The sequence below is a fragment of the Phycomyces blakesleeanus genome (assembly GCF_001638985.1).
Source record: "Phycomyces blakesleeanus NRRL 1555(-) unplaced genomic scaffold PHYBLscaffold_4, whole genome shotgun sequence".
Lineage (NCBI taxonomy): Eukaryota > Fungi > Mucoromycota > Mucoromycetes > Mucorales > Phycomycetaceae > Phycomyces > Phycomyces blakesleeanus.
Window position 1 is genome coordinate 1,955,408 of NW_017265137.1, and position 26,928 is coordinate 1,982,335.

General features: G+C 32.7%; 6 protein-coding genes across 6 annotated transcripts; 5 read left to right on the top strand and 1 right to left on the bottom strand.

Moving 5' to 3' along the window:
- Positions 1-721: 721 nt before the first annotated feature.
- Positions 722-2,962, top strand: PHYBLDRAFT_200796 (hypothetical protein; the record flags this gene model as incomplete). Its single annotated transcript, XM_018439724.1, has 12 exons — positions 722-829; positions 930-959; positions 1,047-1,109; positions 1,219-1,308; positions 1,531-1,627; positions 1,722-1,751; positions 1,876-1,974; positions 2,078-2,268; positions 2,341-2,506; positions 2,595-2,647; positions 2,739-2,746; positions 2,827-2,962. The coding sequence occupies 12 exons, from the start codon at positions 722-724 to the stop codon at positions 2,960-2,962; spliced, it is 1,071 nt and encodes a 356-aa protein (XP_018296192.1).
- A 283-nt stretch (positions 2,963-3,245) lies between these two features.
- Positions 3,246-4,511, bottom strand: PHYBLDRAFT_157849 (hypothetical protein). The gene is made up of 4 exons (XM_018433690.1): positions 4,479-4,511; positions 4,145-4,363; positions 3,585-3,935; positions 3,246-3,496 (listed from the first exon to the last, which is right to left on the bottom strand). Exons 1-4 carry the CDS (start codon positions 4,486-4,488, stop codon positions 3,408-3,410), a joined length of 669 nt encoding a protein of 222 aa, XP_018296193.1. The 5' UTR covers positions 4,489-4,511; the 3' UTR covers positions 3,246-3,407.
- A 1,427-nt stretch (positions 4,512-5,938) lies between these two features.
- PHYBLDRAFT_141677 (hypothetical protein) lies at positions 5,939-6,294 on the top strand (the record flags this gene model as incomplete). Its single annotated transcript, XM_018430641.1, has 2 exons — positions 5,939-6,028; positions 6,211-6,294. 2 exons carry the CDS (start codon positions 5,939-5,941, stop codon positions 6,292-6,294), a joined length of 174 nt encoding a protein of 57 aa, XP_018295856.1.
- Positions 6,295-6,325: 31 nt separating this feature from the next.
- Positions 6,326-6,941, top strand: PHYBLDRAFT_141678 (hypothetical protein; the record flags this gene model as incomplete). Its single annotated transcript, XM_018430642.1, has 3 exons — positions 6,326-6,597; positions 6,633-6,712; positions 6,808-6,941. The coding sequence occupies 3 exons, from the start codon at positions 6,326-6,328 to the stop codon at positions 6,939-6,941; spliced, it is 486 nt and encodes a 161-aa protein (XP_018295857.1).
- A 1,943-nt stretch (positions 6,942-8,884) lies between these two features.
- On the top strand, positions 8,885-11,040 carry PHYBLDRAFT_164706 (hypothetical protein; the record flags this gene model as incomplete). The annotated part of the gene is made up of 4 exons (XM_018435063.1): positions 8,885-8,956; positions 9,288-9,303; positions 9,666-9,793; positions 10,930-11,040. 4 exons carry the CDS (start codon positions 8,885-8,887, stop codon positions 11,038-11,040), a joined length of 327 nt encoding a protein of 108 aa, XP_018295858.1.
- Positions 11,041-11,714: 674 nt separating this feature from the next.
- Positions 11,715-18,581, top strand: PHYBLDRAFT_164707 (hypothetical protein; the record flags this gene model as incomplete). The annotated part of the gene is made up of 23 exons (XM_018435064.1): positions 11,715-11,818; positions 12,000-12,054; positions 12,210-12,264; positions 12,314-12,472; positions 12,524-12,578; positions 12,757-12,788; positions 13,050-13,314; positions 13,365-13,419; positions 13,919-14,050; positions 14,103-14,148; positions 14,314-14,370; positions 14,433-14,468; positions 14,843-14,886; positions 15,461-15,515; positions 15,788-15,823; positions 16,299-16,689; positions 16,789-16,899; positions 16,961-17,004; positions 17,783-17,837; positions 17,994-18,042; positions 18,111-18,150; positions 18,413-18,456; positions 18,516-18,581. 23 exons carry the CDS (start codon positions 11,715-11,717, stop codon positions 18,579-18,581), a joined length of 1,986 nt encoding a protein of 661 aa, XP_018295859.1.
- Positions 18,582-26,928: the final 8,347 nt, after the last annotated feature.

Consider the following 26,928-nt stretch of genomic DNA (forward strand, 5'->3'; position numbering starts at 1 on the left):
TATATATATATATACAATCGAGTGACAAAAGTTCCTGCCATTTAAAATCCCGATTTTACAGAAAACACTTCTATCTATAAGCACATAGTCAGACTTATACAAGTCTTATAGATTCTCTAGTAAGATAGAGCGTTACTGCTTTGAAGTGTAGATATAATGGTGAAAATCTTTATTGAATTTGAGAGAGAAGGTATTAATACTTATAGCAAAATATACAGGCCGGATTTTAAATGGCAGGAACTTTTGTCACTCGATTGTATATATATATATATATAAATAAAAATAATAATGGATTTTGCATTACCTTACAATCGAATATTATCCAATTATAATCTCTAGACATATACATTAAATATATGAAACTAAAGACACCCATAATATCGCTTTATTCTGTTTCTCAATAAATAATTAAATCAAATTAAAGTAAATGAAATGAAGCGTGGAATATTGACTAGGGTTGTACATTTTATCAATTGATTTTTATTTATCCATTATCTTTATCGCTAAAATATCACTAAAGCAAATCTTCATAGTCTTCCCTTTTATAACATGCTAGAGAGCCTTGCAATTGTTAATCAAACATTTCAATCTATATATATATATATACACAGGTGTGTGTTTGATGCGTCACTAATATTACCAAATGATATATATATATCTCTATAAAAGTCTACTTCTCTTTTTTCTTTATTGCTTATAATTGTTGTCTAATTCTTTAAGGATGCCTCGAAAGACTGCAAACTCACATTCTGATAGTACAGTATTAGAAGACGAGCAGACTGTTGAAAGTACTCAGTACGAAGATGAAACTGAAGATGAAGATGACAAAGTAATAGCACAAGAATATTGTTATTATTATCTTTGAGTGCTGCTTTACATAAATACACTCAAATTACACATTAATAAAGCTATGCGACTCTTTGCTCTAGTTGTTCTATACTGAGATTGAAGAACTTCAAGTATGTAAAATATACTTCTTGTCAACGCAATGAGTTTAATATTTATTTTATTTTTTCGATCATTTGGAATTATAAAACCTGTGTTAGTCTGGTGGAATTAACATGGCAGACATCAATAAACTTAAACACTCTGGAATATGTACTGTCCGGGTAAGTTTTTTTTTTTTTAAAAAAAAAAATCAAAAATTTACTTTACTTTATTACTAGTAGTATAACAATGCTTATATACTTACTTTATATATATATATATATATATCAGGGCGTTCAAATGATGACACGAAAATCATTAATGCGCATAAAAGGGCTTTCTGAAGCCAAAGTTGACAAGATTAAGGATGCTGCACAAAAAGTCGAGGAAAGTACCCCTCCCAAGTCTGGTATATACATCTATAATACGCACACACAAAAACAGTGCATATATGTGAATATATATATATATATTGAAGGCTCACAGTTTCCCAATAATTAACATACGATTATAAGATCATCATGTTGCATTTTGTGTACCATACGTTCAACTATTCACTTTATTGTAACATTCTTTACATTGCATATGCACATATATATATAGGCTTCTGGTTTTGTATCAGCCACCGAAGTGTCAAACCAGAGATCAAAAGTCTTGAGAATATCAACAGGCAGTAAACAATTTGACACCTTGATTGGAGGTAAGCATATGATTGTGTAGGACACTTTATACTTTAGTTTTTTCCATATATTACTATTACTATTCTAAAGAGAACTAATAATACTTGTCTATAGGTGGTGTCCAGACCATGTCTATCACAGAAGGTAAAAAGTCTTTTTTTTTTCCTTGTTTGGATCAATATGTACTTAATTAAGAATATACACATATACATATACCATTATTATATATGCATCACAACTTTGATGCTATAAACTAAATATGATTTAGTGTTTGGTGAATATCGCACCGGAAAGACACAGTTGGCCCATACATTATGTGTCCAGGCCCAACTTCCATTAAGCATGGGAGGTACAGCCAGTAAAGCTGGTTAGTAGCTCTCGTTTATCTATCTACGTATATTATTATTATTATTATTATTATTATTATTATTAATAATTACATGTATATACTATTTCTTGATATGTGACAGCCTACATTGATACTGAAGGAACCTTTCGACCTGAGCGAATTCGAGCAATTGCCGAGAGATTCGGAGTGGATTGTGACCTTGCCTTGGACAATATTCTTGTTGCCAGAGCTTGGAACAGTGACCAGCAAATGGAACTAATCTCTGAAATTGCTGCTCGTTTTGCAGAGGACAAGGGCGCATTTAGTCTCTTGGTAAGTATCTACTCTAATTTTTTTTTGTTAAAAAAAATTAATGGCTAATGTCAATGATTTATATTTATTTAGGTGATTGATTCAATTATCTCACTCTTCAGATGCGATTATAGTGGCCGTGGTGAACTTGCTGATAGACAACAGAAATTAAATCAAATGTTGAGTCGATTGATCAAGGTTTCTGAAGAGTACAATGTTGCCATATTTGTAACAAACCAAGTTTCTTCTGATCCTGGAGGTTTGTTTCAATATATTTCTCGTGAACTCCTTGTTGTTGTTAGTATTAGTAGTACTTTATATTAATCAATGTTTGTGATTTATTAAAGGTGGCATGACATTTGTTTCTGATCCAAAGAAACCTGTAGGAGGACATGTTCTGGTACGTACACACACAATATATATATATAAACTATCAGTATATTTCTCTTTTGATATAATACTAATATTAGTATAATTTTTAATTACCATAGGCTCATGCGTTTGTTGATATTCCAATGTACTATAGATGGAATGTCTTGTTATTAATTAACGGTATTATTGAATAATGTAATTCAATAGGTCTGCCACTCGACTTTCTCTCCGCAAAGGACGAGGAGAGGAGCGTATTGTAAAGGTTTACGATTCTCCAGATATGCCTGAAGGGGAAGCAACATATGCGATCACCAATGGAGGAGTCACAGATATTTCGTTTTAAGAAGCCAAAAGATATACATCTTTTCATTTCTTCTTCTCATTTTTTTTATCCAAAAAGAAGTATCTTTCTTTCTGTCTTTCTCTTTATTTTCAAAGATAATAATAGCTCTATACCTTTTGCTACCCATATCATCCAAAAAGAAAACTACACTCCTTTAATTGCGCAAAAGCTGACCCCATTACTTTGTTCAATACATACATACATGCATACATACATACATACATACATATATATATATATATATATAATTTTCTTATTTTTATTTTTATTTTATTTTATATTTGCAAAAATAAAGATGTGTCTGTATGAACCTATACATATACATACATACATGTCTGTGTGTATATGCAAATCCTTTTCTCTCTTTCTCTTTGCATTCAATGCACTTACAATTGGGTGTGTATAATATATATATATATATATATATATTTATGCTATTTTGTATTTACTGTGACTTCTTCTCTGTCTTCTTGGAATCACCACGGAAGTACTTCTTGCGTTGAACCAACATGTGCGAGAACAAGATGGGGAAACCTTTATACAAACATAATAATCAATACACATATACACACACACACATATATACACACACAAAATCCACAATAATCATTATAAATCTTACCAGGAGCATATACAAGTCCAGCAGCAATCAAAGCATAATAGTAAGCAGGATGGAATTGCTTAGCATAGGGAAGAGCCTGGTAGACCATCATAAGCTCAGAAGAAACACCGGCAGGATAAAGGACAAGGAAGAAAGTGTAACGGGCCCATGAGATGGCTTTGGGGACAGTTGAGGCAAGGTGGAAAGTATAGAATGAGTAACGGACACACTCGGCAATACACCAGGCAATGGTCATTGTGGTGAACGACCAGTGGGTGTGGATCTCGGGGAACATGTAGTTGACACCCCATACCAAGAACAGACGTGAAACAACCTGCATCAAGGTGGTCATGATAGGAGCTCTTACCCAGCCTACAAACACAGATAAATACGTAAACACACATACACACACAATTATTGATCGATTGATCGATTGATTAAACAAACAAGTAATCAATTAATCAACCAGCATATTAATCAATTGAACAATTAAAAGAACCAATAAATGAATGTAAAAGATTCAAAAAAGAAAAAAAGAAAAGTTGATGACAATAATCAAATTTGGTTTGTTGGTAATTTACCTAAAGCAGCATGGATGACTTCAAAGATTGCGGCAGTCTGGACCAACTGCATCGCAGGCCAGACAACATCAAAGACGGTGGTGTAATCGCCTCCTGTGTTCCAGAGCTGTTGGACAGTCAAGAAGAAAATCCAGAACCAACCAAGGAATGACATTTGGTTGTAGGACAAAAGGTACCACTGAACCATGTTCTGTGGGCCAACTGGAGCAGGCAAAGTGGCTATGTACATGTAGTTTCAAACAAAACAAAACAAAAAAAACAAGGTACATAAGTTTTCGTCTTCTTGGTCTTGTACTTTTTGTATTTTAGTATTGATTGAGTTATGATTTTTTACATTCAGCCATGACTTCTTAAAAGAGAGAGAAAGATAATGGGGTGTGAAAGGGAAAGAGAGAGAGAGAGAGAGAGAAAATAGACGCGTAAAATATATAAATAAAATAAAAGGGGGGAGGGGAGAATAAAATAAATAAATATATTGATAAAGACTGTTGGGTTGAGTTTCCCTCGTTTATTCTGCTCTCTCTCTATCTCATTTTTATATATTATTATTATTATTATTATTATTATTATTATTATTTTTTGGTTGATATTGGTAAGGTTGCCCAAAGGTTGGGGTTAAGTTGATTGAATTTATAAAACTGCTTATAATCATTTTATTTTTCCTCATCACAGTGGTTTGAATTTATGAGTGTAATTAATGGAGAATCTGTTTTGCTATATATAAAAATCATTGTACCAAACCAACCTGTCTTATCCTCAGCTTTTACCCCTTCTTTTTATTTATTTTTATTTATATTTACTACTGGTAAAAATGCACTGTACTGCGCACACAGCTTGAGTTACAAACAAGATGGTATTAACCGATAATCAAATAATACTAATAAATTTACACACTGTGAATATTTGTAATCTAAAATAATAACAAGACTGATTAATAGTTAACCTTTCAATTACCACCTTTACATTAATTACGATTATGAATATAACGATCTCTTAGTGATTCATGATATTTCACTGATAGCACATAATAGTTTTCTTTTCATAACTAAAATAGAGAAAGAAAATGTTGATTTTTATTTAATATAATAAACTTTAACTCATTGAGGTTTGCCTGCGTCAGTGTAACTTATTGACAGAATTAAACAAAAAAAATAATTTTCTTAAATACAAGCATCTAAGTATTTAAAATAATGAAGTAAATAGACAGAAAATCCAAGAGTTTATTCTTTTGAAGCTATTAATTTAAAAAAAAAAATCAATCGATCAATAGTCCAATAACTTGCTTATTGTGAGCTGTATTATACTGGGTTGAGCTACCTAATTTATTGTGTGTATAAATTTTTTATAATACAAAAAAATTTCTGAAAATATTAAAAACCCACAACTTCTGTAAAGCGGCAAATAAATGCATATATCTAGTGTTTTGGGACATTTATTTTAATCGACAAGTGCTTGCACCTCTGTCACATATTAAAATTGGAACGATACAGAGAAGATTAGCATGGCCCCTGCACAAGGATGACACTAAACTTCTGAGATGGAACGCTCTACGGAGCATATTTTTTTTGTTTTGTCACCACCTAATATTATTTTTATTTTATTTTTACATAGTCAAACTGGCTTTAATCAATATACTACAAACTGCCACACACAAAAATAACCATAGATGACCCTAACAAATGTAGTGTCTCCATGGCCACCACATTTACCCAACCAATTTGAATTCAAATTATTTCGCGTTTATTACTAATTCAAAAAATAAAATAAATAAAACTCTTTATAAAGCATCTTATAATGAGCACACCAGCCTTTTTGACCCCATTTGATGTTGAATGGTCGGCAGTAGAGATGGAGATAGGAGGTTATAGAGCTGCGTACATTGTTGTATGACTTTACTCCTACTAATGACTTCCTCAAACTCTTTTAAGGATGTCGCTAGGTTCAGTTTCCTGGACACGAATGCTGTTGAACTAATAACCAATTACATTGAAAAAACTCATAATTGTGAAGATTGTAATAGTAAGCCAAGAAAAAAAGAATACGCATATATGTGTACTTTGATAAAGATGCAAGGTCTGCCGAAGAGACGTGTTTATGGCTTCCCACTTATTGGACCTGATATAGAGCTGATCAAGGGTCTTCCTATCTAAAGTTCTGGTGTAGAACAAGACAAAAGCTGTAATGCATGCTCGTAAATATATCGAGAATTATGGCATCTGGTTTGAGATAAGTATGGGATTTTCACAAGGATGGCTCAGTATGACTAGGCCTATGCTCTCATCTAATCTATCAACAACTCCCCAACAACACATATTCTTCCTCTTGCCCAAATTATCTCGTCTAATGATGATGATATTAATGTATATGTTACTTGAGCAAGGTTGTCTTTGTACTGCGGATCGCATCACAACCCTGGGTACCAATAATCTGATTGTTTTGAGTTCGAGCCTCACGTATGTTAAAAGTCAAATATACTTGGCCATATTAGCGCTCGTTTTCCTAAGAATGTACCTGGACCCAAATGCATAAAATACAACCTGCAAAACGGCTCTGCCATTGAACAGAATAGTAAAACGTTTCTCAAAAAAAAAAAAAAAAGAGGGGGCCAACCTCGTCACCACTCCCCTTTCTACGAGACTTCAACTTTATGGATATTTTTCTAGTCCTGCGCGATCTGGGGAATAAATCCCGTCTCGATCTTCCTTCTTCTGGCCTTAACGACCAAACACTTCCCAACTTTCGGGACTTCTTTCTCTTCCTCCTCCTCTTTTCCCTAGAGGATCTCGCGGGTTTGTAACCTATTATTATTCTATCCATCTCCATTACTTTCTAAGATCAGCACCCTTGGCTGCTTGGTAATACCAATAAGTACAAGAAAATAACATCATGCTTTTTTTTTGTAAACCCCCATTTTTTTTTAGCTTCAAGCTGGTCATACTGCTTTCTTTTTATTTTGGTCCATATTTACGGAACATTAAATAACAGAACTATTAAAGTGATCCTGATAAGATTGATAAATATATACTATTTCTCTTATTCTTCTGTTATATATATATATATATGATACCTGTGAAATGGTACCTTTTATTATTATGCTCTTCATAGATCTAGAAATGCATACATATTTTTTTAAAAAAAAAAAACGGGTTAAATAGCTTTTGTAATAATAACAATAAAACAAAAAATCTTTAAGTCCATCTGATTAAATGTGCATTGATCTAGTATAGCTCCCACACTTTGAATATGTCCCAAAGTACTATAGTGCAGTCAGGTTAGTTTTTTTTTATAGAAATAATTTCAATGTTTAAATCCAAGATTCTGGGATTTTTCTTTAGTATAATATGTCCATACCTTCTCTACTATATGTACATTGTAGTTTTGTATATAGCTGTATATAATATATATTTATGCAATGTTATGGTTTGAGGCGTTAAGGAACACAATTTTGAAAGCGAAGCTCTGTATGTATATATACTTCCATACACAAAGTCATCAATACAACCTTTGATATCTACCTCCAAAAAAAAACAATACACCAACTTCATTATGTTATATCTTTATAAAATAATACAAGCCTTAACTTATCAAACATTGTTAATAGAACGTTTTCTCTCTTGAACCTTGGCTTTCAGGGCATACCCTACGTGTGTAAGGAACCAATCCCAAGCTTTAGTTTACTGCCAATCAGAATATACTTTACAAGATAGATATTCAGACCACTAGAATCAGACCTTTCCTCCCTATTTATATCTTCTTACTACTTTTCCTATAATTATCTCTGTTTGACACCTAGCTAGAATTCGTATAAATACCCATTGCGCTTGATCCTCTAAAAAATCAAGCAAATAACATTAAACAAACGAATATTTTCTTCTTTGTTTTATCTATTTTATCTATTACCCTCTGCCTGGCCAAGTTTCTAACAACGTGATCGATTGGGCTCAGATTTGGATTTTTGCGATGACCACTAGTCAAATCGCTAAATCTACCAACAGCGTTCTAACCACATTGTATGGTATTTAATACGGCGGATAGCACTATCTTCTTGGAATGTGAGCATGATGTATTGTTTCTCATTTAATTTTTTTATAGAAAGAATTGAAATCTTTGGGAAGAAAAAGTTGCTGTACGTCTCTTGACCTACAGACCCTTCCAAAAACAATAATAGCCCAGAACCACCAGCCTAGAAACAGTTCCACACCGCCAACGAAGATTTTCCATACTTCTCTATTAGAAGTGTACAATGTTTGTAATATATTTTGTCTTGCTTAAGAACTGCCGATGGGTAGGAATCATTGCTGTTTACCTTAAGCCAAGACTCATCCGTCCACACAACCTTATTCCAGTCTTCAATAATAAAGTTGGTTTTAGCTTTAGCCAAAACTAGTCAATTCTTTTTTTGTTGACGGGTTAGCCTTGACTTAAAAACACGGATGTAAGAGCCAAAAAATTTTAGCCTTCAGATATCGAATAACTGTCTGTCTAAAGACAATAACACTATAAGCTCCTAATTTTTCTTGATGGTACATGGGCTTCTTATTTCTTTTGTCTTACACTTATGCAAAGAATGGTAATGTCTACAGATCTAGGTTTGTTTTCGAACTTACATAACTGGGATTTTTTTTTCTGGATGTTCTGGTAGTCTCTCAGCGCTTGATAGTGCCGCAAACTGCTGCTTTAGGGATTCTCACGAGGCTTTAAATAGCAGCTGGGGTACGAGTGATATTTGGGAACCAAGTGATGTATCTACACTCAAACACTAGCAACTGGAGTCTAGGGAAGATTTTTTTGGCTCTTCCAGTTTTAGCCAAAGTAAAATATTTAGTTCGAGGGAAAGGTGTGAAGAAGAGAAATACAAAGAGTTGCATGGAAAAATAACCACAAAAAGTGTGGCTTATTGGTGATTTTCGATATTGAAGTGTATGGAAGCTTATATTTATTGTAGAGGGTTTAAGCTCATAAAGCGCATTATAAGAATAATCATTTTATTATTATTAATAATATTAATAAACCGAAAACACAATATAGAAACAAATAATATGCGACCGACCAGTGCAAGCAACAAGGAAATACTCAAATAAAAATAAGTTATAAATAACTTGCTCTTTTATTATATATATATTTATATATATATACTTTATAGAGCAAAAAAGCTCAAGGTAAAAAGGGGAAAATTATAAGCATTTTGAAGTGGGTAAAGAAGTACAGTAACTTTTACAGTAATGTTTTTGTAAACTTTTTTTTATTAAAAAAAAGTGTGGCTTCATTTGTACTCTACTTTCTGCTTCTAACGTATGCTTGTAATGTCAGAATATAGGACGTCTCTCTTCATATAAACGTTTATACAAGCTGGTATTCTGTTATGTAGAGCATATATAGATATATAGCTATTCTATAGTGTCTCTTCTGCTAAATAATATTCTCTTTTCTTTAAAAAAATATCTCTAACTTTTGAACACCCCAAGTTGGTGCTTTTTGAGTGTTCGGTTTATGTGTTCAACTAAACAAACTGTACTTTTAGAAACAACTCATACTTTTACTATTGGTCATTTAAACAGCTTGTTGAAGTGGTACAAATTTCCCAAATTTCAGGGCTCAAGGATTTTTGAGAGTAAGAAATTGGATATTTCGATCAACATTCGAGTAATTGTAATATAATAAACCTGGAAGAGGTGGATCACAATGTGTCTCACCAGGTTACTTAAAGCCAAAAAAATATTGCTTATTTGATTCGATTTTTAATTTTCTATAATTGAAAAGCTATGATTACCATTGGTGTGCATTTGCATATGCTTGTAGAAATCTTAAAAAATATCATTTCCAGTACACTCATATTTAATCGACCATAGAAAAGGTTCATTTATACAAAGGCTCTGTGCTTCAAACTAAAATTGTCTCAATCGAACCAAAGCTAGACTGTGGACCTCAAAGTAATAAGTGGAATCATACTATACAGTACTGTAGCGCATTATATTGTATTACAAAACAAAAGTTATAAATCGATAATTAGTAATTGATAGCGTCTTGCTCCCAACCAAACAAAACCTATACGTTCAGTATCAGTAGATTGTCTCTTTGCTTTCATATTGTGCCGTCAGTCAGTCTGAGCAATAACAGAAAAAAATAGTAAATAAGCAGAGCCTTTAAAAGGTGATTTATATATATGTAATAGCCATTTTACTAGCTTTATCTATCTGTGACCAGGCTAGCACAATTGCAAGCACCACTACTTTTTCATGGTGTATAATGTAACTTATATAAATAATTATAATTATCGATAGAATGGTGTATATTTGAACACATATAAATGTAAAGTGTTTCAGGCAGTTGGGTTATGCTGTATTAATTTCTGGGTTGGATTATGATTGGTTTATAAAGTAGTACAAACCAAGGTCGATTGACAAACACTAGGCTAAACCCTGTTCTTCTTTTTACTTTTATTTTACTCTAAGAACGATGCTTTAACTTGAGGTACCAACGACTTTCAATAGTCAGGCTGTCAATCCCTTCATAATGAAGCACTGACAGTACTTTTATTTCAAGAAAGTATTCCTACACTTTGTGTTTATTAACTCAAGACACTGGTGAAAAAGCTAGAAGAAAAATGGAAGTCTTTCACACGAAAGAAAAGAAAAGATATAAGCAGCAATTTTTTTGGGGGTGCTTCTTAAACTAATAAAGTCACAGCATGTGAAACAAACAAACAAGAAAACAAACAAATAAATATACACAAGACTTTAATTAAAGCTTTATAGTCAACATAACTTTACACTTCTTTATTGTAGTTAAACGTCCAGCCGATTAATACTTTGTATATCAGTAGTACAGCTAAAATGAACACAGAAGCATATATAGTATCTCGACAAGTGGCTGTTCAAAAGCATAAGCCTTGTTAACAGAATCACAACAGAAAGTAGAATAAAAAAGGGGATGGGGGTCCATAGCAACTGAATAATTTGACATGCATATAGTCCACCAATCGGAAGACATCATTTAAATGTTTTCATGCTAAAGTAAAGTCTGGACCACTATTGCTACTATGCTCCTCTAAGCCCCATGACACATGTGATGCTGCACGGACAGCACGGACCTTATGTGACATAAAAAGAACTAAAAAAAAAGTAAAGCAAGTGCCTACACAGCACGTCCTTCAGAATGTAAGTGATACTTCTTTAACACCCAAAACCCATATTTTGAGCGTAGATATTAAATAAAGAAGTAAAATAGTAATAATATATACATGTTGGCAAGGCTAAAAAATAAAAGAAAGCCGAATTTTATAATATATCATCAAACTATTATAATAGAAATAATAAAAAAGAACAGCAACACATGATTGAGACGTCATGAGTTTTATAAAAAAAAAAGACCTATCCAAACAAAACGCGTCAAAACAACTCTCTTCCAAATACCATCAATACTTTATACACTTCTTTACTGCTTGTCTCACAAACTGCTTTAATCAACATACACGTTAAAGACGAACCATGACCAATACAAATCCATTTTGCTAGTCAAATCTCAGGCTTTTATCATATGTAAAGCCGTCAGTATCAAGATATAAGACAACATGTCAAAACCAGTACACATCAAAAATGAAATACTGAGGTCTGACACTGGTTTGATCATCAATCCATACAAAGCCTGTCCACACTCAGAAACAAGACATAAACAGTCAGAACTTACTATATTTCAAACAGTATATGATATTCATCAAAGACACACATTCTGAAGATTATATTTGTCTAGTCTTTTGGCAAACAAAGTTAACGATAAAAGATAAGATCACCATCCAGATCTACAGGTATATAAAGACTCATTGATTAATCATTCACTGTCTTTTATATTCCTGTAGGGACTTTACAGGCAAGGTCAAGCAATCAATAACAGGTTTTCATCCAGGGCTACAGGTATAAAAAGCCTCGATACGCATATACTCATTGTCTTTTGTATGTTTCTAGTGTCTTCCGTCCAGGCCAAACGTTAAGGAGCCAATATATATCCAGGCCTACGGGTATACAAAGACTCAATGAGCATTTACTCACTGTCTTATATATTTTTGTAGGGGCTTTCCCATCCAGATCAAGTGATCACGAACCGGTCTCCATCCAGGGCTACAGGTAAACGAATACTTGTTGAGCATTACTCACTCTCTTTTATACTTTTTAGTGTTTTCCGACCAGGTCAAACATCAAGTAACCTATCTCCATCCAGGGCTGCAGGTATACAAAAACTCGATGAATATTCAATCGCGATCTTTTATGTTTTCAAAGCATCTATACCATCCAGGTCAAGGTTCAAGGATCCAATCAAAATCCATGGTTTCAGGTATATAAAAACTCGATGAGAAGTTACTCACTTGTTTTTGTATATTTCTAGTATCTATTCCGTCCAGGTCAAGCTTCAAGGATCCAGATTCAGTCCGTGGCTATAGGTATACAAAAACTCGATGAGCAATTACTCACTGTATTTTATATATTTCTAGTGTCTAGTCGTCCACGGCAATTATCAGGATCCGATTTTCATTAATTGTTATAGCTAATCAAGTTTCTTTTTAACCTTTACTTAAAACAAACTATACTCTTTATTTATATTTACTATTGATGGCAAAGAACGATGACCAAATCTACATCCATTATGGAAGGTATACAAGTCGTTCTCGGCCATTACTAACTGAGACGTATATATGACTACCGTTCTTACTGTCCAGGCCAAACAGCAAGGATCAAAACTCAAATTTGGGCTACAAGTAAACAAGTCTTCTTGAGCTTTTACTTACTGTCATTTATATATTTCTAGTGTTTTTTTCCTTAAAGTTCAAATATCAAAGATCTGATTTCAAATCAAGGTTACGGGTACACACTTTTCTCTCTGTCTTTACATGCTTTCTTTCGTATTGGCCTAGTGTGTTTACGATCCGGCTACACAATGAAAATTTTGGTTTCTATCCAGTGCAACATGTATATACATCTAGTTGGGCCTTTACTTACTGTTGGCTTTATTTTTCTACTTTCTTTACCGTCAAAGCCAGTCATCAAGGATCCAATATCTGTCCAGTGTTACAGGTATACACTTCTCTTTGGTTTTTTATCCATTGTCAATTTTAATTTTTTCGTGTTCTTACCTTCTGAACCAGTAATCGAGGATTTAATATCTGCCAAGAATAACAGGTATACCAACCTTTTCGAGCTTTTACTAAATTTTGCTTGTTTTTGTCTAGTGTCTTTACCATCCAGGTCAACTATTATGGCTCCAATCTCTGTCTAGTGTTACAGGTATACATATCTCATTGAGCCTTTATTTATTGTTGTTTGTACTTTTGTAGTATCTTTGCTACCCAAACCAACAATCAGTGATCAGATCAATATCAATGGTTATAGGCATACACTTCCCTTTGTCCATTTACTCACTCCCTATTTAACTTTTCAAGTTTTCTTACTTCCTGGGTCAACGATCAAAAGACCGATCATCGTCCAGAGTTACAGATATACACATCTCTTGGGGATTTTACTTACTGTCGGTTTTAATTTTCTAATGTCCTTAAAGTCAAGGCCAACGACCAATGATCTGATATCTGTCCAGTATTACAGGTATAATTATGTCTTTGGGCCGTTACTTTTTGTCAATTAAATCTCTCTAGTGTCTTTGCCTTCCAGGTCAACGATCAAGAATTCTATCTTCAATCGAGGTTACAGGTTAACATATCCTTTTAGGGCTTTCATTATTTCTTGTTTTTCTTTCCTAATTTATTTACCTTCCAATCTGACTATCAAGGCTGTGATCCTCATCCAGGGTAACAGCTATGCAATTCTGCTTAAATCTTTACCTATTATGGCTTATAATAGTTTAGTGTGTTTTACTGTTCAGATGAACTATCAAGCATATGGTATCAGTCCAGTGTTAAAGGTATACCAATCTTTTTGAGACTTTACTTACTGCCATTTATATATATGTCTAGTGGTTTTACCATCGAGGGCAACGACTAAGGATCAGGCCTCAATCCAGTAAGACGGGTATGCACTTTTCTTTGGGTTTTTACTTATTGCTTGTTTTTTTTTTCTAGTGTCTTTACCGCTCAGTCTAACAATCATGAATCCGATCAGCATACACTGTTGCAGGTATACAAGTCCCTTTTAGCCTTTATATAATGATTATTTGATTTTTTCTAGTTTCATTACTATGTATGCTAAATAACAAGAATCCACTATCCCCGTCAAAGGTCATAGGTATAAAAATCTTTTTAAGCATTTTTTTTACTATCCATTAATTATTTTTTAATTTTACACAGTCAAGGCCAATCGATCAAGGTTTACAGTCCTCCAAGGTAAAAAATACATGTACATATGTGAGCATTTACCTGATGCTTGTTGTTTTGAGTAATTCTTATATACTCAAATTGAATTACCAAAGTTTTGCTATCTACCTAATACCCGAGGTATACAGGTCTAATTTAGTACTCACGTATCACTTATTATTTTGTCTAGCTTTTTTATAGTTTAAGCCAGTAATCGGGTTTTTAATCTCAATTAAGGATTACAGGTATACATGACTATGTGAACCTTTACTTACTAGCTATTATATTTTCTAGTCTTTCTACATGCAAGGCCCACAGTTAAAATGAGCCGCCTATTCAGGATGACATGTGTACAAATCTGCTCAAAGATCTACTTACTATATATTTACATAATGTTTTTACAGCCCAAGCCAACGATCAAAGCTTTGATATTCTTTTGGGCTCACAGGTATAAAAGTCTCTTTGACTTTTTAGGTACTATCAGCTGTTTTGTTCTAGCCCTTTCTTCTCTATGGCAAGCGCTCAAGGCTCAGCTCTACATCAAAGGTCGCAGACGTACAAAAATCTTTAAGCAATTTACTAAAAATTAGATTTTCCTAGCATTTACATAGTCAAGGCGAAATGATCATGTTCTTTCTATCTATTCAAGGTTCTAGGTTCACACGCACATTTTAGCATTTATTCTTCACTAGTTGAATCTTTTTAATCTTTGACAGTCCATGCCGAGAATCAAGGTTGCGCTTCAAAAAATAGGGTTAAGGTATACATGTCTTTTTAATCATTTACTTACTACTAGTTACTTTATTCAGACTTTATACAGTCGAAACCAAAGATCAAGTGCCCGATTTCCGCATAGGTTTACAAGGATACAAGTGTCTTTCTTTACCCATTAACATATTGCTAGCTGTTTGAAGCAGTCTTTTTACAGTTCAATTCAACAGCCAAGGTTCAAATCCCCGTCAAGAATCACTGGTATACTGCCCTTTTTTAGTATTTACTTACTGCCAGTTGTGTTTTTTTAGTCTACTCGCAGGAAAGGCCAACAATCAAGATACGACTCTCCTTCTTGGATGTTAGGTATACCAGTATCTTTGGGTACTTACCTATTGCCAGCTTTAGTTCGGTAGTCTTTTCACAATCGAGTCCAACACACAAGATTCCATAGTCCATGCAGGGTTACAGATATATATACCTCTTTGAGCATTTGCTTGGTGTCTGCTATATTTGTCTAGTCTTTTCATAGTCAAGGCTATTAATTGAGATTCCGCTGCTCATCTGGGGTAAAAAGGTATATATGCTTTTTTTAATACTTACTCATTGCTTGTTGCAATTGTCTAATAATTTTACAGTCCACGCCGATTATCAATCTTCTGCTATTCGTCGAGGTGACAGGCGTACACCCTCTTTTGAATACTTTTTCACCATCCATCATATTTATCTAGTCGCACCATAGTACACACCAAAGATCAAGATTTTAGTCTCCACCCAGGTTCACAGACATTCAAGTACATTTTCCCTTTTAGAACTGCCGGCTGCTATTGTCTATTACTTTTGATATATAGGCCAAGGGATAAACTTTCTAATCTCAACAATGAGCCGCAGGTATCACCGTTTATTTCGAACATTTACTTATTATCGATTATATTCGATTAGTGTTTTAAATCCGAGTCCAACGATCAAGCTTCAAATTTCCAGCAATTGTTAAAGATATCCAAGGATCTTTGATTTTTTTTAATATCGACTAAATTTCTCTGGAGTTTGCACACTCAAGTTCGTTGATCAAGTTTTCCGTCTTTATCATGTTTCCACTCAACATTATTGGGTAAAGGTATATAAAATTCTTAGATTAATTTTTTACAGCCAATGTCATTTATCAAGCGTTTTTAGAGTCATGGTCAACGATCAAGATCCTGCTATTAATCCAACGCCTTAAGTATATAAGTGTATTTAAATATTACTTTACTGCTGATTGTATCTATTTAGTCTTTTTTTATTCCATTCCAGCTCTCACAGTTCCATTCTCTATCAAGATTTACAGACATACAGGTTCTTTTATTGAAATACGTTCTTACTACCAGCTTTCTTTTTCTAGTTTAGCACAGTTCATACCAACGATTAGGCTTCCGATTTCCATCCAGGGCTACAAGCATACATCTTTATTACACCATTTACTTGCAGCCTGTTTTATATGTCCAGAATTTTCACAGCCCATGTCAACAATCATGGCTTTGACTCACATATCTAGCCATAGGTATACATATATTTTTGAAAAGTTGCTTACTATCAGATGTTTTTTTCTAGTGCTTTCATAGTAAAGACCAACGATTAATATTCCAACATTTTCCTACAGTCATAGAGATACAAGTCTCGTTGAGCATTTACCTACTTCAAGCTGTATATTCCCATATTTTTTACAGAAAAGACAAGCGATAAGGGTTTCACTCTCCATAAAAGTTCTTGGGTATATGAACCTCTTTCAGAACTTACTTTTTACCAACTAAATCTGTCTAGTGATTTGATAGTCAAGGCTTCCAATCAAGATTCTGCTATTCATCCAGGGTTAAAGGTATGTATGTCTTTTTTATAGCGTTTACTTTTTCTTTCCACAACCAGGAAAAACAACCATAGCTCTACTGCTCATATATAATTACAGGTATACAAGTTTGTTTGAGTTTTCTTTTACAGTCAATTGGATTCGATTAGTTTACAAAATAGTCAACACCAAAGATCTATGCCTCGCTACACCTGCAAATAGTCAAAACTATGTATGTTTCTTTAAACTTCTTTTTCATTAATTCCAGTAGTAACTTTATAGTATCTTTATATTCAATCACAACGTTCAATGTTCGGGTTTATATCCATAGTCGTAGACAAGCATATTTTTCTATAAACCTTCTTACTATCGATTGTTTTTGTTCTTCTAATTATTACACACTCAGAAAGGTATCAATTACCCGCTATCTATCAAAGGATAAAGGTTAAAAAAATCCTTTAAATATGCTCATACTGACATATGTTTTTCTTTCAAGGTCTTCTTATAGTCAAGGTCAACGATCAAAATTTTATTGTTCATAGAGTGCCACAAAAACACGAGTTGCTTTGAGTATTTATCTGTTACCAGATTAGTTTGTTTGGGCTTTTATATGTCTTCACTAACAATCAAGATCCTACTTTCTATTAAGGGTCGCAGATATAAGTTTATTTAAGCTTTTCTTTACTATCGCTCGTGCTTTTTTTAGAGTTTTCACAATCCGGGTCAACGGTCCATATTTCAATCTTCCTACCGTTCTACAGATATACACGTATTTTTGATAATTTACTCTCTGTCAATTGAATTTATTTAGCCCTTTCACAATCCAGGGCAATGATCGGCGTTCCACATTTCATTGACGATCACAGGTATACACTACTATTTGAATATTTGCTTAATGTATATTGTATTTTTCTAGTATCTTTTACTGTTCAAACCAAAGATCCAGGTCCCACTCTCAGCTATAGGCCACATTCGTATCAGATAATACAAATATTTACTTAATGCCAGTTAAATTTGTCTAGTCCTTTAATTTCCAGATCAAAAAATTACCTCTGCTCTACATCATGGACCGTAGGTATACAAGTATCTTTTTGAATCTATTCACTGATGGTTATAAATACTTATAATTTGAAAGTTAGTGTCAAGGATCGTTGTTTAACTCTTATTCATGGGGTACAGGTATACGCTGTTTAGTTGCCCATCTTTCTTTAAATGATGATTGCTTAGTTTTTTTCTCTTCGTAGTTTAGATCAATGATCACGACTCTATTTTTTGTTCAGGATTAAAGACATACGAGGAAGTTTTAGAATTTTTCTCACTGAAAATTGTATTTACTTATGTTTTTACAACCAATACCAGGTATCAGGATTCTAATCTCTATTGTGGGCCAAAGCTATATTCATTTATTTACTACCAATTCATTTTTTCCCTGTTTTGACAGTCAAATCCAACGCTAAGAATCTCAGTCTCTATCAAGGGTTACAGGTATACCAGTTTCTTTGAATATATTACTACAAATTATTTTTGTATATTATTTTAAACAGACAAGCCCAAAAATCAAGATTTCGGGCTCGAGCATCATATACCTGCATATGCATTTGTTTCAATAACTACTTTATGCTGTTTCTATAGGACCTTGCAGTCATATTAAATGCTAAACATTAAAACTTTAGTTTTAGGTATGCATTCTAGGTATACAACAATTTTGGACCACTTAGTACTACTTGTTTTATATAAGAAGTATATGTGCAGTTAAAACCAAATAAGTATCATAAAAATAATATGAACTGGTTAAAGACATAAAAGGCTTTTGAGAAATTCATCGACACTCATCTTTTTTATGTATTTGATATCAAGGATCAAGTAACAAATTTGTGCTCCCCGTCATTTTTTAAACTTTTTTTATTATTAATGTTTTCATTTCAGTAGTGTATTTCCAATTAATTTCAAGGATCAAGTTTTTGTCTCCATTAAAAACTAAACGTATACAGTGCTATTTGAATATTTAAATAACGTAATTTATTTTCGTTTAGTACTCACTGTAAAGACAAGGATCAAAGCTCCACTTTTCCTCATAGGATAGAGATGAACAAGACTCTCTGGGCACTTATTTACTGCCTCTTTTAACTAGAACTTGGCCTTACCGTACTCACATTTGTTACTTATGCGGTGACTGTAAGGAATCACATAACACTAGAATAACATTATTACTACTCATCATCTATCCCAATTAACAACATTAGCAACTCAGTATACTTTAGCTTATTTGTTAGTTTTGGGTATGTTTAATTCAGTCACTAGATTATCCACTGTATTGTATATCGCAGACCTCTGGATATATCCACTCAGTATCCTCCTCATGCTAATATGAGCCACGAAACTGATCCCACTCAATTTCTAATATTCAATCCTTATAGCTATCACCATCACTTTTGAAGCTCTGGTATCTAAATCAATAGCGTATTAACAGTTGAAGGTCAGCTATGCATACGTATATGGCTACTCACGGGGCTATCTTCGTCATTCTCGTCGCCACCCAGGGAGTATTCCCTGAACTAGACACCTTATTTGCCATTTATTTAACCTGATAGATCATACATACGCTCAATAAGTGTAGCCAATGTCACACACTAGATATCCATATTGAGCGGCCACTTCATATTTATTCTTGATATTGAATTTTTCCTTAATCGTATAGCAACTCTATCTACGTTAGACATTACAAGATTCGAAGCTAAATTAGCTTTAGCTCTTCTCTAGCTTTTTCACCTTTAAATACATTACCTCCAATACATATTACAAAAAAAATATTATGAGTAATTTCATTCTCTGTGCAAAATTTGATATCTTTGTGTTGGCGTTGGTAAGCCCAAAAAAAAAAAAAGAATTGAATATAGTGGTTGGCGGTGTCAATCTTGATAGCATTTTGAAGTTGATGTTGGTAGTGTCAAAACAAAAAAAAAACAAAAGAAAAAGAGCAATATGTTATGATTGCTAGTGTCAGATTGGATAGTGTTGTGAAGTTGGTGTCGATTCCAGTAGGTTTGTAAAGTCAATATAGGCATGGAAGTTTGACTGAGGATTCCCGAAAGGGGTGAGGTATATAAAAAGAAGATTCAGGCCATCGTTAAAAAGGATTTTTTTGTTTCTGCTGCAGCTCAGTAAATATTATTTTTGATAGACAGTTTTCTTTGAACAGTAAATATTTCATTGTTAATTTTATTTTAATACGTTATACTATAATATACTATTGCATATACTTCTACAGGATCAAATATGGGGTGAAGAACAACGATGAAAAAATATTGCGGTTATACCAGCCCGTCTTGTCTACCAGCCCTACACGTTCTAGTACCTTACCTTAAAGTGCTCTATACACTAACGTGTGTGAAACGATAGTTAATGTAAGCAGTTCTGATGTAGACTATAAATCAAGTAGCACGAATAAATGTAATTATTATCGTTAAAACATTCTTGCATTGGAGTGTTTTACGAGCCACAATATCAACAAGAATATAATCCTCCAACTGTAGGTGAAATAGTAGTATTTATCATGAATGACAAATACAACGCTTCTGGGAATAGCATCCTGTACACACACACACACACAAACCAATTTACTTTAGAATATAAACAGACACCAATGAATTTGAGATATTTTATTACATATCTTACCATTGCATTTTAATTTATTTTGCTTTGTTTTAATAATATTACTATACAATTGTTGCAGAAGAGTTGCCCATAAAACATGTATGAGCAAGTCGCTGGCACACAGAACAACTTACGTAAAGTTCCAACACTCAACATCCAGTGCAACCCCTTTGATCACCCCGTATCAAATACATGATTTTTTTTGCGTGTATAAAACATGATCGCACATGGTTAAATGACACAAATGTGAAATATGAATAACTTGCTATTAATTTACCCTGTGCCATCTGGGAAGCTATTTACCTCAATTGCCGCAACCAAACTTTGCTCAACTCCTCATTGACGCTACATCCAAGTTACGTGCTAAAACGTTTGCGTTCATATCCTTCAACAAGAGATCCTGTCAAGAGTGATCCGTTCATGTATCTAATATCAGATATAGCAGCTATGATGCATCCATATATTCTCTCTAGTTAAACCTAAACATACTTATAGTAAATCTACATTGTATCGATATTACTGTGTATTATGGTTCCATAACCCAACCCCACTCATGATTTTTATTTTTCTCCTACACTGATAACATCTTGTCTAGCTTTGTCTGATTACCTTACTTTTCTACTTGTATTCACAAAGGGTTTATTTTGTTACTTCAAAACCGTTTAGTTTATCCGGATAGTATATGATGTCAAAAGACACCAGACCCCAGTACATCTACACAAACATTATAATTTTGTTTTTACCTATCCGCCTCAACCGCAATGTCTCTGAGAATATTGGGCGTTGAGTGATTGTTCATGTGCACTGGTTAATCATATCGATGTTCAAATACGATTACGTGTAATTTCAGACAAAATTATGTCTTTGTTATTCATTATTATTATTATTTTCTTTTAGAAATTCACGGCATAAGAATTCTTTGTTTAAATCTACAGAAGCTTAAAAGGTTGTGAAATCTCGTTTGGATCTCTCTTATATCAATCCCATACGAAGTGCCAGATGATTTTCTCTTGTTACATCACACAATCGCAGCTCCGTAATTTGCTACTTTTCTTAGATTCATCGGAATTTCTAGAAACAAAAAAGGAAGAAAACACCAACATGTTATTGCTTGATAAAAGTAGTTGTGCAAACCAATATTATATAAATCCATCTTCTCTATACATATATAATTTTTGTAATAGAGAACATGTTAATAAGCTATAGATATTATTCAGAAATACTCAACACAGTAAAATAAATAGATAAAATCATTAAGAATAAAAATAAAAATAAAAAAAAAAACGATCGATTTCAGTCGGCATTTATAATATTTTTAAAAAAATTCAAAAATTATTATTTTATCAAAAAATAAAATTCATACGATTCTACTTTTCTCGACTTCTACTCGTTGTATTTGTATGCTTCTTGGCTCTATCAATAGCTAATAAAGAAGAGTAACAGAAAAGTGGCATTAGAGGCGCAATATCGGTCTTTAGAATTTTTCGGAATTTGAATCATGCTACGATTAGATGGCCGCCGGGATTTGGTATAGTGGGCAGGTTGGTAGAAAATTAAAATGAATCGAATATTGCTGTCCAAGTAGAATATAATAACTATATATATATTAGAAGAAGAAGAAGAAATTGAATTAACCTACAAAGAAATACATGTCTTTGCTCACATATTCTTCTATGTGATAAAATGATGTGAAAACAAAAAAAATTGGTGTAGACAGACTAAAAGTTCAAAAAAGGGCAAAAGAAAAGCAAATTTTAAGTCATATCATTGGGCAAGAGTTTTAATTAATTTTGGTCTTTTCTTGAGCTTTTAGTCGGCCCACACCAAGTGATCAAACATTTACTGCTAATTCTGAAAAAAATTGTAACTACTTCCATATACAATAAAAAGTAAATATTAAAAATAAAAAAATAATAAGAAAAATAAGAGACAAAAATTCTGTTGTCTTTAATAAATGCTTATTACAAAAAAATATAAAAGTGAAAATATTAATTTTTTTTTTTCAATACTAACTTAGTATTTATACTATAAAGCAATTAAATCTATTGCTTTTTTGAGTTGCTATCACTTGCTTTACGCTGATTAATATAAACGTCAGATTTTGAAAAATTTTATCTTACTTTATTTTGTTCACTTGCGACTAAGAATGATATGCTTGAATAAATCAACAACTATTATAGCTTCTTTATTTAACACGTTAATCATTTTGCATGATTAGTATAAAAATATAACATCTGCCAGAACTATAAAGTTAATACTAGTCTATCAATTGTTCTCGAATAACGCACATAATATTTAATCATCAAAAGATATAATCCTATTAAAATATGTAATCTTTACCAATTTTTTTTTTAAAAAAAAAGTCAAAAGATTCTACCATGATATATGAAACAAAAACACACAAACATATACTCTATTGGGAATTGAACGCCGGATCTAATTTGAAGTAGTAACGGCGATAAACACTTGACCTAAATATAAGTAAGAAAAAAAAGAAAATGCATGTATATTTGTGACGTGTATGTTGGTAATTGCAAAATATGACATGGGCACTCTATTGTTTTGTCTAGTGGTTTTCATAATATGTCTTTCATGTCACCATGCTTTTATAATTTTTATTATATTAGTAATTAATCTAATTAAAGATTAAAATATAATCATAAGCCTAATATATGTTTTTTTTTAAATAATGTAGGTTCGAGGATTATGGGGTGCACCTATAAAGAAAGATTACTATGGTAGGACTTTGTGTTAGACGATGGCTGTTTGGTCTAGAACTGGATATTTAAAGATATACTAAAAGTAAGAATTTTTAAAAATTATGTGTGATAGGATGGGGTCATTTTTATTGAAGAAGATCTTGAAGGTAAAAGTATATAAATATTATGTGCATGCGAAAGTAAAAAGACAGTTCTGAGAATAGTAGTATATGACACTCCAGATATAAAAGAATAGAGTATATGGGTTCCGAGTGCTGAAGTTTGATTATATGGTTATTATTTTTATTTCTATTTTTCAGTAGTGATAAAATAAGAAAGATAGTATGATTGCTATTGTCGCCTTTGAACGCAGTGCGAAGTTGTTGTTGGTACAGGGTTGAAAAAAGAAAACAATAGAGTGGCGATGACTGTCGCCTTTGAACGCAGTGCGAAGTTGTTGTTAGTACAGGGTTGAAAAAAGAAAACAATAGAGTGGCGATGACTGTCGCCTTTGAGAGCAGTGCGAAGTTGTTGTTAGTACAGGGTTGAAAAAAGAAAACAATAGAGTGGCGATGATTGTCGACTTTGAGAGCAGGGCGAAGTTTATAGGGACACAAAGGTTTGACCAAGGGCTTATTTTTTGTTAGAGCCGCATATACAGTGAACAGTCGTCAAAAAGATAAAATAAAGAGTATTTCATTTTTTATTTTATTTTTCAAAAGAGTGCGCTTCCTTTTCGTATTGCGTCGCTTTCGGTCCACTTTGAGTTGCAATACAATATGAATGACGATCCCCAACAGGAATGAAGATCCTCGACTGGGATGGCGGAATGTCGAAAGAAGATTCAAGCCATCGTTAAAAAGATTTTTTTTTGTTTTGGTTACAGCACAGTGAAGGGTTTTGAATACACAGTCCTCTCTCAACGATTGTAAGTGAGTACCATACGGTCTTTAAACCTTCGTATGGGTAACAGTATCCCTGTCAATGGACCCTGCTATGATTCTTTCACTTGTGGGTACACAAAGGGTGTCTGCACCACCGATCAGTAATACCAGTTTACAAAAAAGTGCGTGCTGTCCGAATTGTCGATTAGAACCCTTAGTTTGTAAAAAGATATAAAAAGAAATAGACAATATCGTATATATTGTACCAGTGCAGCCAATTGACTGGTAGACAGATCCCCAAGTGTGTGCGTGTGTATTAAAGAGGGAAAAAAGGTAGGTGTAAGAGCTCATCTGAAATATACTAACAGATTATATATATATAGTCCTAGAGTAACTTTTAGTATATGAACACAATTCATTTTAAAATAACTTGATAATATATAGATATATATCAACTTGGATTAGACTTATAAATAAAAAGAAAATGAGAGAGAAAGCGAATTAAAGGAAGTAGAGTGTTAATTGATCCATAAATATCCAGTGGATCAAACTGTTATAAAGATGTATTAAACCTCATATTGTTGCTTATAGCTCGGATCGGATTTAATTTTAATCAAAATCTTTTGCAGCCGAAATATATATATTCTTGCACAGAACTATTTAATAAACTGCTTGAGAAGTATATGGTACAAGCCAAAGATATCTATTTGTTTAAGTTGCTGTTTAAATAGTTTTAAATTTTTAAAAAAAAAGGTGTAAAAAAAAAGGATACATCAAGTTTATCCAGAACTTAGTTAATCAGACTAATTTATGACTGTCCACACCTTTTTTTTAAAAAAAAAATGTTCAAAATTAGTTCAAGTACGTCTTAGATAAAATTATACTTATAATAGAGTCTCTATCGTCAAGTGAAAATCTTTTATTGCGAATTTTTCAATACCTCTTATTATATGGTACATCTTCATAAAGGATGCGCCTTTTCTCAATCGTAATGATAATGGAAGAAAGCTAGCCAATTAGAGTTGATTAAAAAAATTACCCTTTTTTTGCTTTTTTTTTGAATCTCAAAAAAAGGGACAAAATTAATTAAAACTTTAACCCATGTATGCCTTACAATTTTGCCCTTTTTTTGCCCTTTTTTAAACTTTTAGTCTGTCCACACCAAAAGGGCGAAAAAAGGGCAAAATTATTTAAAGCTCTCGCCCAATGATATAACTTAAAATTTGCACTATTTTTTATCTTTTTTTGAACTTTTAATCTGTTCACACGATGTTAATATATGTATATAAAGTTTACAAGCTTTGTAAATCACATATATGCATTACTCACCTTAAAATCTACCTCAGAAATATCAACACTCTGTTTTTTTGAAGTCATTAGATTAAAACTTACAAAAATTCTTTTTTGTATTGTTTCCAACTTTAGAATCATACTTCAGAAAACAAAAATAAAAACGCAGCCTCTTAAACTTGATACCCTTGCAGATTTTTCTCGATTTTCAAAGAAAAGAAAAGAAAAAAAAAGATTCATATAAGGCTTTATTAAGCTGAAATTATTGCCATTGACCATTTTATTGTATGACATTTATCAAGAAAGCATATAACACACTTTCCAATATTCATTCTGAATAATGTCTTGACTAGTTCTTACACTTGGATATAAAAACAATCGTGTGAAAAGCCCTGGGGTTTTTCTAATAAAAAAAATCCTTTTAAAAAGATAATACTTGATCGTCAAGATAAATAAATGAGGAAAACGTGAATACGCAAATGGGAGGGTCCATAAACGTATTCATTGCTACGCCGTAACACAAACTAGGAAAAGTCAATCATAGAAAGCGGGGGAGATTCCCTATTGAATCCTAGTGTAATCAATTGAAGACAATTTTTATAAAAGAAAAAGAAGGTCAAGGAGTACACGTCTTGAAAAACTTGGGGGATTTTTCCCTTTTTTGTTTTTCCCTTATTTTAGTTCATGATGTTGAATATTGGCTTACTCTCGAACATTGCAGAATTGAGCTAAACGAAATGGTACAATGAGTCTTTTCACCAAACAACCAAGAATACAATAAATTGAAAGCAGAATATGTCGGAAGTAATGACTGCTATTTCTACTTATACTTCTGCTTTTGCTTATATTAAGAAAGTCAATTAACAAGTACGGTGGTTTGTAGATGAGAGTCCATTATGGATTATCTTCAGCATCTGCTTTTGTTGTTGAATGAAGACGAAATTATCCAAACGCATGTACCTGCTAAAGATTAATCAAAGCTAATTATTCACCTTTTCTTTTTTTTTTTTTTTCCTTTTTCTACATATTCTGCTACCACTACCAATGAAACCTATGCAAGTTCTGTATCTGAAATAATAGCTACAATAATCAGTCGTACTAAAATGATTATACAGTTGTATTACTGAGTACTGAGTGGGTATATAATTAAATATTTGAACGCAAACTATTTAATTCACATTGACTTATTTCGAAAAAAGGGTTTCGACCTTTATTCATTTACCTTCTTTAAATTAATAATAGTATATATGAAAGTAATCTTTTCAGATTTTACGCCCACCATAATAATAAGTGAAATTACTATGGTTATTTTGAAACGAAGATAATTGTGTTGTAAAATGTAAATTGTAAATTGTAAATTGTAGGCTTATTGTTTCCTAAAATATACGCCAGATAATCGAGTAACACTCTATAATCTGCCAGAAAATATA

Excerpts from the sequence above, each read along its gene's own strand:
- PHYBLDRAFT_157849 (XM_018433690.1), bottom strand. Across the intron at positions 3,936-4,144 it reads AGTCATCCATGCTGCTTTAG|GCTGGGTAAGAGCTCCTATC; the intron begins GTAAATTACCAA and ends CTGTGTTTGTAG. Across the intron at positions 3,497-3,584 it reads TGGACTTGTATATGCTCCTG|GTTTCCCCATCTTGTTCTCG; the intron begins GTAAGATTTATA and ends GTTTGTATAAAG.